Below are 17,200 nucleotides of genomic sequence, written 5' to 3' on the forward strand. Positions count from 1 at the left end.
CTGTTCTCATTACAACTTTTTTTTATTACTTTCAAAAATTGTTATTCGATCATATGGTACAAAAATCAATTAGTGAAAAAAAATTCTTTTAAAATGGAAAAAAATCAAGAAAGAGCTCTAAGATTCATTTATAAAGATTATGACAGTCCTTACAAAAAGCTGCTAAAAACTAAATTAACATCTTTAAAAAAAGGGAAAATAGAAACAATTGCAATACAAATATTTAAAATAATTCCCCCAAAAAATCAAAGCTACCTTCATGATTTGATCAATATAGAACTTAACAAGTATGATTTAAGATCACTGGACACAGCAGTACTCCCAAGAGTTTGAACAACTAAGTATGACTTAAAATCGTTTCGCTATAATGCTGCACAAATCTGGAATGAGCTACCGAACCATTGTCGAATGTGAACATCTTTTGACCAATTTAAAAAATTGATACAAACTTGGGATCCAAATAACAGTTCATGCTAGTGCAGTGCATGCATGTATTGTATTATGTGTGTGTATTGTATTATGTAGTTAAGTCGATTTGAAAAGCTCACTAGAGCATGTGTTTATGTAGTTTATTGAATATCGACTCTAAATAAATATTTGAATTTTGAATCTTGAAACATGAATCGTGTTGGCTTCAGATGACCTTTAGTTTAAACATATTTATTTATAGTGGATTGGCAAACAAGTTTTGCAACTTATATTAATCCCTTTCCACTTTGCGGGTGCGAGTGCTGCCTTGTAGCGGCATTAGCCTACTCTTTTTCGAAATCTACAAGGGTGTCTTTAACGTGCAAGAGATATGGCTCTCTCTTAACACGGGTCAGCCATTTATCGTCCACTTCCGACGGACTATCATCGTTTCCTCAGGACCATACTCGCAAATGGTGTCAAGGGAGAGCCGAAAATTGAGTTCCTGAAATTTTCATCCCAAACGGGAATCGAACCAGGAACATTTGTGCTAGTAGTCCGATGCACTAACCACTACACCACGGCTCTCGTCACACCACGGCTCTCGTCAAATGACAGATGACCTTTAACTGTATATGTCATTGAAAAAGCTCCAAATTATCTCCCTTTGACGCCAAAATGTAATTTTTTTGGCATTAAAATTGAAAAATCTTTTTTTAAATCATCGGTGACCTACATTTTTTTTTTATTATTTTCTCAAATAAGCTGTACTCAAACAAAACTTTTGTAAACATTACGCGATTTCAGTTATTTAGTTATTCTTTATTTCGATATTACCTCTATTTTTCCTCTTAATTCAACAAAAAAAAGTACCTGTACAAAAATGAATGCTAGGCAGAATTTGAGATTAACTGAACGGTCATCCCATTTTTTTATTTTATTTTTTCTATTAAGTATATAATAAAGTTCATTTATAGAAAAATATAACTAAATCCTTTATTTGAAAAAAAGATTAACACCCACGAGCCCCCTCATACTACATCCAGTACATTAAAAAAAACGAAATCAAATAGCCATGGGGTGGACTAAAAAGGTTAAATCGCGAAATAATGTAAACCGCGAACATAAGTTGATTTACAGTGTATGAGGTGAGATTTTATTTATATTACCCTCAGTGAAAAAGCTTCTACGTATTTTGTTCTTCACTTGTTGTTTACTATATATATAAAGTGTCTAGAAAAATCAACCTAACAATGTTAGAGAAAATCTTATTCCCCCCCCTGAGCTGGCAGTAACCTGTGCATTTTATATCTTACTTATAACTGCATAGCATTGCATAAACGCCTCATCATCACTTCTCTAACTTCTCAATTCTCTGACATAGCCAGTCAAGGTCGTTTAAAACTTCCATCATCATCATCATCATCATCATCATCATCATCATCATCATCATCATCATCATCATCATCATCATCATCATCATCATCATCATCATCATCATCATCATCATCATCATCATCATCATCATCATCATCATCATCATCATCATCATCATCATCATCATCATCATCATCATCATCATCATCATCATCATCATCATCATCATCATCATCATCATCATCATCATCATCATCATCATCATCATCATCATCATCATCATCATCATCATCATCATCATCATCATCATCATCATCATCATCATCTGTAAACAATAACACTGCTCCTGTCTTCATTGATTTTTTGTTATCTTTGCATACATAAGCCAAGACAAGTATTGTTAGAACCAATACGATAACGTTCCCAGTAATAATGGCTGCTGCTAATCCAAAAAGTCTACGGTCTAAAACTGAAAAAAAAATATATTTCCATCAGGCAACATTCAATGAATATGATATTAAAAATTTATTTAACATTTGTAGTTAAATCCTTGAATTAGGAATAAAGTTCATATTTCTTGTGAATTTTATATCAGCGTCATACATAAGACGAACCCGTGGCGTATCAAAAACGTATTCTGCCATTCAACAAAACTTGTGCAGACTTTTATAAAGTGGAATATGTCCGTGAATTTAAAAGACCAAGTGTATTCAGGAGTAGAAAAAACTATTATTTTGAGAATGGAAAATGAAAATGTGTCAAAGAAAAAACCCGATTAAGGAGCAGATAAAAGCCGAAAGCTATCGTTGGGTCTTTAATGTAGCGAGAACATCACGCACCCGAAGATGGTCCTCAGCTGGTTCTTAGATAAATTGTTTACAAGTTCAGTTAAATACCCCATAGGCACACACGTCTCAGACACGCCGCAAGGACAGATGATCGTCCGAGGTACGACAGGGGCGCCTCTCAAATACGTTCAATGGACGTGTTTCCTTCGTAGTGTGCAGTTCATTTACGTTGGACAAATGTCAAACATACGTTATTGGAATGTCCGATAAACGCCTTTGTCCGTTTCTTGTACGACCTAAATACGCTTAAAACTCGTTGTACGCACGATACAGATATGATTGACAAATTGAATGCGTCCAAAATTACAAGCGTATTGGCAGCGTACTTGATTTTTTACAAAGCCCGGTGTACGTCCGTGTTATACGCTGATTTGTGACGTTGGTATTATTCACCACGAAACAACGCATTCATTAAAACAAATAATTTTAAGTGTTCAAGTGAGAAAACCACCGGTCTAATCTGTGTATAAAAAGTAATGAAAAGTCATTTACAAGAACAAATAAAAATCCATGCGCCAATCGTAAGGGATATAAACCCTGAATCCTTTTAGCCGTATGACGTTAATTTAGTTAATATTAGACGATACACATACATAAACAGTTTCTTGTCACTTAATTCTACAGATAGCAAATTGCTTGTTATTTAGCTTACTGTTTGTTAGTCTACAATTTCCATCGTCGTCACATCCATAAAACAATCCCTGGTTAAAACATGTCTCGTTTTTTGAATATATAATATTTTGATTCTTCATAGTACACTGTATATCCCAATATGGAGAAAAGAAGCCAACTATTTGCAACAAAAAAATAATTAAAAACAGAACTATGAATATTATAAACCCTGTCCCCATGTTTGCATGTGAAGATGTATTTTATAACTACGACTATTTTAAACAGAAAATTGTTTTTCTGCTTATTAACAGAGCAACACTCCTTGCCTGTCGCTTTAGTACACTCAGTACGCACTCCTTGTTTTATTGTTTATTATTTAAACATATTATAAACACTGTGACACGTAGACAATATTATATTACCGAAGAATTTGTTTTTAAAGTTATAATTTTTTTGCAGAAATTAAAACGCAATTTATCTAAATGTCTTTAAAGGTGAACTTCAAGATGTAAATATAATACGTAATGATATATTTGAAGTTACCAAATTTGTAAGAAGAATGGAAGCGGAGAAAAGAGAAAACAATCCGACCATAAAACGGCCCAAGGCCGCCAATGTGTTTTAAACACAGCATGAGAACCTGACTACCGGAGGCAGGCGTCTGCTGTCCCCTAAACTGCAAAAACATGTCTTATTTGGTCTCTTGTGGAGAGTGTGGAGAGTTGTCTCATTGGCAATCACACCACATTCTCTTTGTTATATATCTATGTGTACTATTTCAGTTAAATTTGACGTCACATGTGTGTATATACTTTTTTTTTATTAGAGGGAGATAAACCTGATATAAAAAAAAGGTCCCACTGTAATGCTAAAGTTTTTGTCTAGAGAACAACAAACTTTGAAGATATTTAACTGTCTTCATTGGTGTGTGGAATTGGCATTTATCAACGAAAGACAGAAGATGCCAAAAAGGGACATACAAACTCATCAGCCGAAAATAAATTGACTACGCTATGACTGAAAAAGACAAAAAAATATCACAAATGACAACATATAAAACCAAAGAGTTGTATAATTGTTTGATGCAGGCAATAACTAGACATTTTGCCAATAAAGATTTTTCACACTTTGTTAACTATGTTGATTTCTAAATGCTTATAAATACGTTTCCACTGATTTGAATATGTGACGTCAAACGATCGTCAATAGGCTACAAAACGTGAATCTGAGTCTAACACATATACGATCGGCAGTATCCGGGAATAGGAATTGGTGTTTATGTATGGCCGATGCTTGTTCTCTTCAATTAATCAGAAAAGAATGCCCTCTGTTGATCACTTTTAAGATTTGTAAATTAAAAATGTCCACTTCTCGGTATTTATTCCTAGGAGAAGATTTTTGTAAGAGATCAAAACAAAAATTACGAAAATTTAAAAAAAAAAAGTATTGATAGGAATAGGTCACCTAAATAGGTAATTTAAAGTAAAAGTTTAAATGGAAAAACCTGTCGTAATAATATGAAAGAAGGGAGAAAGATACCTGAGGGACAGTCAAACTCATACATTGAAAATAAACAATCAACGCCATGGCAAAAATGAAAACGACTAACAGACAAATAACAGTACACACGGTAATGACTTAGTCATGATTTTGGATTTGTTTACTTTATTCTTGAACGACTAAGTATTGCATGTTCACAATTTTTTAGTATTTATGGTTTTCTTAAACAAAAAAACATGCACCTAGAAAAATATATTAACAGGAAATTTTGCAATAACGAAAAACTCTTTCTATTAAGTTACGATATTTCAATATAACTTTCAAACATTTTCTGTATATTTGATATTTGACCTTATAAAGAAAAAAATGCGAGTAAGCGAAAAACGAAAAACTAAATGGGTTTTATTTCTCATTTTTGATTTCTCACAAAATAAATCGAAAATCAAAAATGCTGTCGTCTGTCTCTCTGATGTCTCTGAAACCAAAATGAAAAACTAAATTGTTTTCATTTTTCGTTTTTTGATTTTTCAATAAACGAAATCAAAAATAAAAGTTTTTTCGTGTTTCTTTTTTGGATTTCACAAAACAAGATCTTTTGAATTTTGTTCTTCTCATTTCTCGTTTTATATTATACAATGTTTTCCTTTCTTGTTTCAAAGACATCGATATTGTAATTATATTATTTATACAGTTTATTCCTTCCCTGTAGTTACCCCGGTGCTCTTTTGACAAAATTAATATAAAAAGAATGGACCGCCTTGAATTATTAATTGACGAAAGTTATTAATGAATCAAAAACAAATTTCCTTGTTTTATTGTTCGATAATAGCTGCATTATTGACTTAATACAAATTTAAATCTGATAATAAGACTTATTCTTGCTGAAATTTCAATAAGAATTAGATATAAATCACATTGTATATTAAGTATTCAATATCAAACAAACATTCCTACAAATTGAAACTTCGGACATGTATATAAAAAAGGTTTCTTTCATCTTAATCAACGTATTGTAGTGTTATTCTAGTACAATCAACACTTACAAAATCCTATTTCTACGACTATGAATAATTCCTAAATGATGTCTTCGTCATTGTTGGCTGTGAAATCGTATCGATACAAAAGGTTTAAATTTATTATTTCTCTAGTATTTTAATTAGTTTCTTCTGTTCGGATGGGATTTACATTTTGAATATAAAATAACTTTCCAATCTAATAATACATTTGTTTTATTGACTGTTAACAGACTCCGAATACTTTGTGTTTGTCATTTAAATGTAATATAAATATTGTTAATTTATACGAATGAATTATAAGTTATGTAATCTGTTGTTTCATAAATGACTAGCGGATTTAAAGAACCTGTATTGCTCACCTTGATCTGTTTGTTGCATATTCAACAAAGGACATTCTTCAACATTGATGAACTATGAATTTTGACCTGTTAGTAGGTCCTGTTTTGCTGATCGTTTTTGCTTATTTAAGTTTCCAACCATCTATTAAAATACTTATTACATAAAGTAAAACGCCGAAAAATAGTACAATATCGTCAATGACGGGATAACGTTTCTATTGTCATAATTGTAGATCTTGTCGGGCTTATCATTTTTGTTTATTAAGGTTTCTTTCTATCTATTTTAAGTCTTTGGATACAAGACAGAAACGCAAAACAAATTGAACTAAATGGCACCAAACGGCAATACTCTATTAGGAGTCAACTGATGATTTCAATCATTAAATGTATTTGTAAAATTTGACCTTCTGATCATATTTGCATTCAGAGTTTCTTTCTCTTTTCAAGATGAAAGTATTTTTTTTAAACTGTGGAATTTTTCATTTTAGGTCAATAACCTCTATAGGAAATCGTCAGACAGTTTTGATGTATATAGACAACTGCGACAACTGGAAGAGCTACCTATTCTGATTTTACCCTTTCAGATTGCCTCTATTTATAACGGTTATCAAAATAAAAGAAAAAAAACTTACATTTAACCCTATATGCTCTATTTATAGCCACGTCGGTCATATTTGTTTATTGATTATTTTAAAATTAAATACCCTAAGGATGATTCTGACATAATTTGACTATATTATACATAGCAGCTTCAGAGGCGAAGACTTTTGTAAAAGATTGCAAACATTTACGAAAAAAAAAAAAAAAAAAACTATGACGGGCTACAACTCCTTTAGAAGTCAATTGGCAATTTAATGATTTTGTAGATCTCACTCTGCTCATCATTAGTGCTGTTTAAAGTTTATCTCTATCTATAATAATATTCAAGATAATTACCCAAAACTGCAAAATGTCCTGAATATTGCCAAATCATTAGCAGTAACCCAAGAAAGGTTGTCTAAAATGTCAGTCAATTTCAGGGCTGATAGATCTTACCCAGAATAATAGTTTTACTATTTGAAAATTGGCCCAAACGCTTTTCGTTTTAGAGATAAAAGTCACAAACTGTATTTTAACCATTTATTTTATTTCCATTTTTGTAGTCAAATGGGGTCATCGGACACTTTCTTATGACTATATATGCTAATGATACTATTGGCCTTAATTTGACGAATTTGTCTATGTAGTTTCAAAGGAGACAATTTTTGTAAAATATTACCAAAAAAAAAATAAGAAAATTGTTAAAAAATTATCACTGGGTCAGGTCAACTAAAAAGGTAACGTGAAGATGATAATTTAAAGTAAAAGCAAAAGTTTAAATGGAAAAACCTGTAGCAATGATAAGACTTATTTCTAATTTTGGATTTGTTTACTATTCTTGTACGACTAAAAGTTGTATGTTCTAAATAAGAAAGTATTTATAGTTGTATTGATAAATAAAAAAACAGGTATGTTTCTATGCTTACATATATTTGTATTTATAGGACATTTTGCGTCACTGAAAAGTTCTATTTAAAATTTTTATTCAGTTACGATATTTCAATATAACTTTCAAGTGTTGGTGTGTTATGTTAGACCTGATAAAGACAAAAGGGCGAGAAAGTTAAGACTTTTTTAAGTGTAATTTATTTAGGAGCTTATTTGTCTAATAAAGAAATTGTTTGTATATTTGTAAAATCGAATGGACGGAAATATACACGGACCAACACCAGGGTACCTATTTGGACGTAAAGTTACAAAAGTTGCACATTACATGTATAACAGCATGGCTATTAAATTAGAAAAGAATTCAAATGAAAATACTTTCGTTTTGCTTCTAGAAAAAACAAAAACGAAAACACTTTTGTGTTTTATTTTGTCTTTCTTTAGAAATCGAAAACAAAAAATGAAAACACTTTTGTGGTTGTTTTTTTTATATCTGAAAACGAAAAACGAATTGACGCAAACAAACACGAGCTATTGTTAAGTCTTTTTAATCTTACGTTATTGTAGAGTCATTTAAAACTTTCTACCTGTAATTTAAGAAGATTATGTAGAAATTATTAATGATAAACTCAAGCGAACAATTGCGATAAGTTACTTATTGTCCCAAATATATAAAAACGAAAGTGACTTGTCCAAAAATGTGCTATTTAGCATTAGATTTTGAACAAGAAATGCAAACATCTGCTTCGTTGTCAATATTAGAGGACAAAAGCAATCCAACAAAATGTTGTCTGATTCGTCGGAAAATTGCAGGGCAGATAGATCTTACCCTGATACACAGTTTTACTATCTGCAATTTGCGCACATTCTTATAACTAGATACTCTAATGATGATATTGGCCAAGATTGGACAAATTTGTTTATGTAGTTTCGATTCAGAAGAGACTATTTTTGTAAAAGATGATTAACATTGACGAAAATTGTATACAAATTATTATTAGGTCAGGTCAGCTAAAGAGGTAATTTAAACATGATGATGTAAATCAAAAGTTTAAATGGAAAAACCTGTTGTAATGATAAGACTCATTTCTAATTTTAATTTGGATTTGGTACTTTATTCGTGTACGACTAACAATTGTATGTTCTGAATTTGTAAGTATCAAAGGTATGTTGATATACAGACAAACATTTGTAATTCAGGTCATTTTGCATCAATGAAAGACTCTCATTATTGAGTGACGATATTTCAATATAACTTTCAAGTATTTTGTGTTATGTTGAATATTTGACATGAAAGAGGCGAAAGGGAGAGTCAGGCTTTTTTAAGTGTTTTTTTTTATTTAAGAGCGTCTTTTTCTAATAAAGATAGTGTATGTATAATTGCGTTCATTCGTTTTCTTTTTGATTACTTTAAACCAAAACGAAAAACGAAAGTGTTTTCATCTTCTGTTGTATTAAATTTCTCAATAATCAAATAAAAATTAAAAAAAATGTTTCAGATGTTTTCTCTGAAATCAAAACGAAAACGAAAGTGTTGTAAAGAAACCGGGGTACCCACAGGGATGAAAACTAACTTAAGGTTTATATTATAAAATCAATGGCTATGAAATAAGAAAGGAATACAATGTAAAACAAGAAATATATAGAACCAAATACAGATATTGAATCAAAATGTCGTTTTTGTTTTCGTTTAGGCAAATCCAAAACGATAATCGAAAACTCTTTCGTTTTCCGTTGTGTTTTTAGAGAAATCAAAATCTGAAAATGAAAGCACTTTCATTTTATGTTGGTTATTTGTTACATCTCTAAACGAAAAGCAAATATACACACAGACCATTTTTAGTCTTTTTAGCTCACCGTTCCGAAGGAACTATGATATTTATCTTCACTTGGCTTCCGTCGTCCGGTGTAAACTATTTCAAACATTTTCTCCTCTGAAACTACTTAACCGATATAATTAATATAATAAACAATTGATGGGTTGCTGCGGTAGTTTTAGAGAAATTATGCAGTTTTTGAGAGTGAGGTTTGAAAACACTTAAAGAACTGTAAACTTTTACGGGATAACCTCATCGTTTTAGTAAACGATTCAATAGTACATACCATTGGTAGGTTGTGCACTCATGGTCGTCCGGCATAAAATGGATAAAGGGGGGATGAATTAATACCGTCACTGGAAAAAGCGGTAAATTGAATACGGGCATTTTTATTTAAACTGATATCTTTCACGATAATAGTTTTCAAACGACTTATTTCTTATCGCTTTATATTAAAACATATCACTTCCGTTCTTTAGGTGCAAAGAAAATAAAGACCGGTGAATAAACTGGTGTTAATTTTGTCTTTACAGTCAATTGTTGTGAAAGTGTTGAAACAAGTTTTTCATCAATAAAAAAATCCACGATGAACGATGAAGACGTAGCCGCTGTGGTAATTGACAATGGATCAGGATTGTGTAAAGTTGGATTTGCTGGAGATGATGCTCCAAGAGCTGCATTTCCATCAATTGTTGGAAGAACCAGACCGGTTTGTAAAATTTGAAGTTTTATAATTTCTTTTTAAATTTATATGAACACTTTGTATAACCAAAACGATTTTTATAACCTGGCTACATACGGTATTTGAGGGCAAACATAAGTGTGTTTCGTGCGATTTATTTAAAACTTATATGTCAATGTTCAATTGTGCTCATCGAAAAAGACGAAAATTATATTGAAGACAAAGTAAAAGTATTGTAAGATTCATAGAAGACTTAAATTCCTTTCCTCTTTTGAATAAGTTATAAACTGTACTTATACTCAGTTCTACGGTAGCGTATAAGCGCCACACATTTGTTTTTTTAATTTTTCTTCCTATCTTTGCGTTCAACGCAAACCTTTTGCGTTGAAGGTTTGCGTTTAACGCAAACATTTTTTTATCTACTAGTAAATCACAACCGAAATGAATGACATACGGACATTTGATGAATAATTGAAATCAAGATATTTGCTTTATAACGCAAAGGTTTGCGTTCTTTCGCAAAGGTTTGCGTTATATTGCAAATGTTTGCGCTATAACGTAAAGGTTTACATTACAACGCAAAGATGGGAATAAAAAAAATGTGTGGCGCTAATACGCTTCCGTACAGTTCAATCTTGCACTGCTACAAAGAATGCGTTAATTGAAATAAGTCCAACTGTTTGCTTGCAAGTTCATTCCGACGTCCAATGGGTAAATATAATGATTTTATACGAATAAACATCACCAGCAACAGATGAAAAAACAAACACAATATACAGTGCTAAACAGTTGTCTTTCGTTTTTACTATTTACTGCTTTGTCTATATACCTTTTCTTTATTTTTCTTTGTTGATCTATTTGTTTATTTTCCTGCTAATTAAATTTATAAAATAATGTTGACTGCTGTACCATTAATTTGACATTTATACCTATAATGCCTGTTGTTTGGTTCATACCTCATTGTCAATATAATAGAATCTCATGCGACTGTTATATAAGTCAGAGGTTAAGCTAGATATAAAACCAGGTTTATTCACCATTTTCTACATATGAAAATACTTGTACTAAGTCCTAAATATAACAGCTGTTATCCATTCGTTTTATGTGTCTGAACTTTTGATTTTCCCATTTGATTAGGGACATTCCGTTTTTGAATTTTCCCTGGAGTTACATATTTTTGTTATTTTACTTGTTTGTATACGCTAATTTCAACGTAAAATCAAATTGTGTTAAGCGTCCTCAGAGCACTGTAAATAAAGGCAACAGTAGTATACCGCTGTTCAAAACTCATAAATCCATGGACAAAAAACAAAATCGGGGTAACAAACCAAAACCGAGCGAAACGCATTAAATATAAGAGAACAACGAAACAACACCGAAACGCAACACACACAGAAACGGACCAAGCATCAGACAAAACACCACGAGAATAACAAATATAACATGAAAACCAAATACATGAATTTGGGATAGACAAGTACCGTGCCACGTCTTATCTCAATATGTCAAAAATAAGAGAAAACACAAACGACTCAACATTAAAATGCAACACACAGAGAAACGAACAATAATATAACAATAACCATCTTCCTGACTTGGTACAGGACACTTTCAAGGGGAATAAAAGTGGTGGGTTGAACCTGGTTTTATGGCATGCCAAACCTTGCACTTTAATGGCAAAGTTAAATATAACATTGAAATGACAACATAATATTACAGGACTACAATACTACAATACAAATAAATAGGAGAACATATTAGACAAAGAAAAACATGATTAATAGATATCAAAAAGCATCAGGTTTAAAATTCAATACGCCAAAAACGCGCCTTGTCCATACAAGACTCACCAGTGACGCCCAGATATAAAAGATCGAAAGTGAAAAAAGTACAAAGTTGTACAGCACTGAAGATCAAAAGTTGAAAAGGTTTCGCCAAATACGGCATTGTTTTTATGCCCGGGATAAGAACATTCTTATAATATAGAACAATTCATGCTATTGCAAACAGTAAATTTTATCAAATGAATATGAATACTTAAGATTAACAATATCGAACTGTAAAGCAAAACAGAAATGCATATTCAAGAAAGTCGAAATACAGGCAGGTATAAAGGTAAAGTGATAATCTCTCAGATTCAATATAAACTGAACAGTGGACTTCGTAAGGGCTTCTGATAGTTTTGTTGGTCCTAGGCCAATGTGAAAACAGTGAAAATGATTGGATAACTGAAACTGGAAAAATTGTTATAGAAGAAACTAGATACCATTGAGATGGGAGCCATCTCTGTGGGCCCCGCTGTCAATAACGTGGGGTAAATAAGTTGTATGGATAATCTGATATGAAGCATTATTTGAAGTTATTACATAGTCTCATGTGTGATTTTATTCTAAGATTTTAAGTTAAAACTGATAAATATTCTCAACTTACTTTCATAGTATAATAGTGATATGACTGCATGATGTGAACTCATTGTTGACTACTCTAAGGTGACTTCTGGATATATGAATTGATGTTTGAACAATATGTTTAAAGGTGCTGCCCAATTGATATTTGTCACATATTTTTAGAATTATGCCTTCAATATATTATGACCCACCAAAAAAGAATGCCAATTAAATGTTAAAAAATGGAAAATTGCTGAGAGGCTTCAACTTTTTGAAAAATATGGATTTTACCTAAAGAAAAATATAACACAAAGAAGCAAATTATAACTATCAGGAAAATTGTGGAAGAAAATTTGTAAAAAAACTTATACACAATATTGCTTAATTAGTTTACAATTGAAGATCAGCAAAAACGTGGAAATGATCACTGTAAGGAGATCTTGCAAACAGTAATAATAATCTATAATAATATAATAATAAAAATTTGTTAGCGATGGACAGACCAACAGACAGACATACCTTAGACCTAGGAAGTTGTACATCCATCATGACACACCCTCTGGTGTGGTTAAAATGGATGTCAAGTATAATATTTGAAATCATAACGGTTCTCAAGATATAGAGCGGACACGGTCTTCACTACAGGACACGGGGTTGTCAACTGAAACCAAAGTTTTTTTGACCTTGACCTTTGACCTAGGAAGTTGTACATACATCATGACACGCTCTCTGGTGGTGGTTAAAATGGATGTCAAGTATAAACTTTGAAATCATAACGGTTCTCAAGATATAGAGCGGACACGATCTTCACCACAGGACACGGGACAACCGAAACCATAGTTTTTTTACCTTGACCTTTGACCTAGGAAGTTGTACATACATCATGACACACCCTCTGATGTTGGTTAAAATGGATGACAAGTATACACTTTGAAATCATAACGGTTCTCAAGATATAGAGCGGACACAAAGTTAAAGTGTTACGGACGGACGGACGGACGGACGGACGGACTGATCACTATAGGGCGACCCGCCTTAGGCGGGGCCCTAATGAATAAAATTGATTTTTTTCTGGTTTTCAGACTCAATCATTAAATGGCCGTGGAGGACCGATAGACTGCTTAGTTGGGAATGAAGCTCAAAGCAAAAGAGGAATTCTAACACTTAGTTACCCAATTGAACATGGAGTTGTCATAGACTGGGAAGATATGGAGAAAATATGGCATCATGCTTTCTATAATGAACTTTGTGTTACGCCAGAAGACCATCCCGTATTACTGACAGAGTCTCCCCTCATCCCTAAATCTAACAGAGAAAAGATGACAAATATTTTATTCGAAACCTTTCATTCTCCGGCTATGTACGTTGCTACCCAGTCACTAATGTCTTTATACGCTTCTGGTCGTACAACTGGCATTGTGTTGCACTCTGGTGATGGTGTAACCAATACTGTACCCGTCTTCGAAGGTAATGCCATTACGCATGCTATTTTGGGGTTGGATCTCGCCGGAACTGACCTTACAGACTATTTGAAGAAACTTCTGGCAGAACGAGGATATTCATTCACAAGCACAGCCGAAAGAGAAATCGTAAGAGACATAAAAGAAAATATGTGCTATATAGCATTAGACTTTGGACAAGAAATGCAAACATCTGCTTCTTCGTCAAGTTTAGAGAAAAGCTACGAACTACCTGACGGACAGGTTATCACAATAGGCAATGAAAGTTTCAGATGTCCAGAAGCAATCTTTCATCAACCATCTTTTATGGCCAAGACATCCTCTGGCATACATGACACATTATACAACAGTATCATGAAATGTGATGTCAATATTCATCAAGACTTGTATGCTAACATCGTTATTTCTGGTGGTTCAACTTTGTATCCTGGTTTTGTCGGACGTGTGCAGAAAGAAATCACACAACTTGCTCCACCACGAATGAAAATCAAAGTTATTGCTCCACCAGAAAGAAAATATTCTGCTTGGATCGGTGGATCCATCTTAGCCACATTACCATGCTTCCAACAAATGTTGATTACAAAACAGGAATACGACGAAACCGGTCCAACAATCGTTCATCGAAAGGTTTTTTAAACTGCAAAACGTCTTGGTTAAAATGTAATTAATTGCTTTTATATAGACATGATATGTGTTAGCTGATTTATACTTTTACATCATTTCTGTATTCAAAAAATATTTGTAATTTAAAAAAAAGGATATATTCAAATGACAAAAACCTGCAAAATCACATTTGGAGGATCGTTTAATATACATATTGTTGTTTGAGTTTTAAGAATCTCATGAGAGATACCAGGCGATCAAATATAATGATGAATCCAACAAATTATGGAAACCAACCATTTTTAAACGTTGAGCAATACAATACAACGATTCCAATGAATGAGATTCAACTTATCTTTAGAAAATTTACTGAAAAGTAACATAACAATTGTATCTGGCAAAACTAAATTAATGACTATATGCCTCGTGATACCATATTTTATGTCTAACTGCATTTTACTAGTGTTGATAATAACAGTGATCAATAATTTCTCTTTATCAAAATATGTGTTGAAAGTTATATACCTGCATGCAATAGAAGGGTATATATATAATCATTGATAGACATTACAGACTGTCAGGACAGAATACATTTGACAGAAAAACTACAATTGTAGCCACATATATATACCTAAACAAACGAATTGTGAGTTATGAAGACATTTGAATGAATGGTCATTATTTGGAAATTATAAATATATTGTATACATCAGCTGCTGTCTTTGTAATTGTGTGTCTTACATAGCTGGTTTTTATTCACGAATGTATTCATTCTTGTATGACAGCTTTATTATCAGTTCTCATGTGATAAAATTTCTCCGAATGCGAGAGGTCTTGGGTTATCACAAAATCGGTTCAAACCAATGAATTGAACATTTTCATTTGATATTTCTCCATAAACCTCTATGAAAGGGAATATCTGCCATAATTATTCATTTCTTAATTTTTAACATGCAATTTATCAATTTGTAACATTTTTTTTTTCATCCATTACATGAATTTCTACTTTTTAGCTCACCTGTCCCGAAGGACCAAGTGAGCTTTTCCTATCACTTTGCGTCCGGCTTCCGGCGTCCGTCGTCCGTCGTCGTCCGTCGTCGTCCGTCGTCGTTAACTTTTACAAAATCTTCTCCTCTGAAACTACACGGCCAAATTAAACCAAACTTGGCCACACTCATCATTAAGGTATCTAGTTTGAAAAATGTGTCCGGTGACCTGGCCAACTAACCAAGATGGCTGCCATGGCTAAAAATAGAACATAGGGGTAAAATGCAGTTTTTGGCTTATAACTTAAAAACCAAAGCATTTAGAGTAAATCTGACAGGTGTAAAATTGTTTATCAGGTCAAGATCTAACCTGAAATTTTCAGATGAATCGGACAACCCGTTGTTGGGTTGCTGCCGCCTAAATTGATAATTTTAAGGAAATTTTACTGTTCTTGGTTATTATTTTGAATATTATTATAGATAAAGATAAACTGTAGACAGCAATAATGTTCAGCAACGTAAGATTTACAAATAAGCCAACATGACCGAAATGGTCCTAAGGAGTTATTGTCCTTTATAGTCAATTTTTAACAATTTTCTTAAAATTTGTAAATTTTTACTAATATTTTCCACTGAAACTACTGGGCCAAGTACAATATAGATAGAGATAATTGTAAGCAGCAAGAATGTTCAGTAAAGTAAGATGTACAAACACATCACCATCACCAAAACACAATTTTGTCATTAATCCATCTGCTTCTTTTTTTTAATATTCACATAGACCAAGGTGAGCGACACAGGGTCTTTAGAGCTTCTAGTTTTAATTGTGAAATGTAACTTATTAATGTTAACATGCAAATTCTTAATTAAGTTTTACAATTCAAAACGTTTTACAAATTGAGAATGAAATAGTTTCTCTATATTCTGCACGAGGCCACTGTAGATCAATGTCAACTCGTACCTTCACCAACTCGTACCAAATAGTTACCAACTCATATTCCTACCAACTCGTACCCAATAGAGTATTTCATAATACCGACTTTTGATATTGGATTATATATTTTGTAGACATGTAACCTAATTGTGGGTAGGACATCCTTTTATTCTGTCAAGTAAGAGCAACCAAAAGAAGTAAAATTAAAAATATAATCATTGAAATTGGGGGGGGGGGGGGGGGGAGTTTAATGTTTAATGTTTTTCGATGATTTTATCAGGAAAATAAAACACAAAACAGTAAATTTCCCCTTGATTGTACCGATTGTAATTTAAAAAGCTAGATTTTAATTCTTTAAGTTGTTTTTATGTGACCGAGTATATGAATGACCAACCACAGAAATGGAAAAATGTCCAAAAAATTTAGAATCCGGAATCAAAAGCGGGTTATATAAAAGAAAGTCTATATTTTATCATTTATATGCATTTAAGTTGTGTTATGTCCCTTTATATAGTATAGAAACATACAAATACAATAAAGTACAACTTTAGTGACTGGTAATCTGATTTAATTTGTTTTTAAATCATAAATAGCTAAATGTGCCATTCGCCTAAGACAATCAGCTTTATATTCCTGACACTGTATTACATGATTTGTTGACAGTGTGTATCAGCTACTCGTCAACAAAACGGGTCTTACTCTGGTGATTCTCCACCTAAATAACAACAGTGGCAGGGACCGTTCCCGCGTCCACAGAATGCAAATGTT

General features: G+C 32.5%; 1 protein-coding gene across 1 annotated transcript; it reads left to right on the forward strand.

Annotated features, from left to right (window-relative positions):
* The first annotated feature begins 9,919 nt into the window (after positions 1 to 9,919).
* On the forward strand, positions 9,920 to 15,224 carry LOC134688423 (actin-like). The gene is made up of 2 exons (XM_063549129.1): positions 9,920 to 10,089; positions 13,532 to 15,224. The coding sequence occupies exons 1-2, from the start codon at positions 9,967 to 9,969 to the stop codon at positions 14,543 to 14,545; spliced, it is 1,137 nt and encodes a 378-aa protein (XP_063405199.1). The 5' UTR covers positions 9,920 to 9,966; the 3' UTR covers positions 14,546 to 15,224.
* The last annotated feature ends 1,976 nt before the right edge of the window (positions 15,225 to 17,200 follow it).

The sequence above is a fragment of the Mytilus trossulus genome, chromosome 10 (assembly GCF_036588685.1).
Source record: "Mytilus trossulus isolate FHL-02 chromosome 10, PNRI_Mtr1.1.1.hap1, whole genome shotgun sequence".
NCBI lineage: Eukaryota > Metazoa > Mollusca > Bivalvia > Mytilida > Mytilidae > Mytilus > Mytilus trossulus.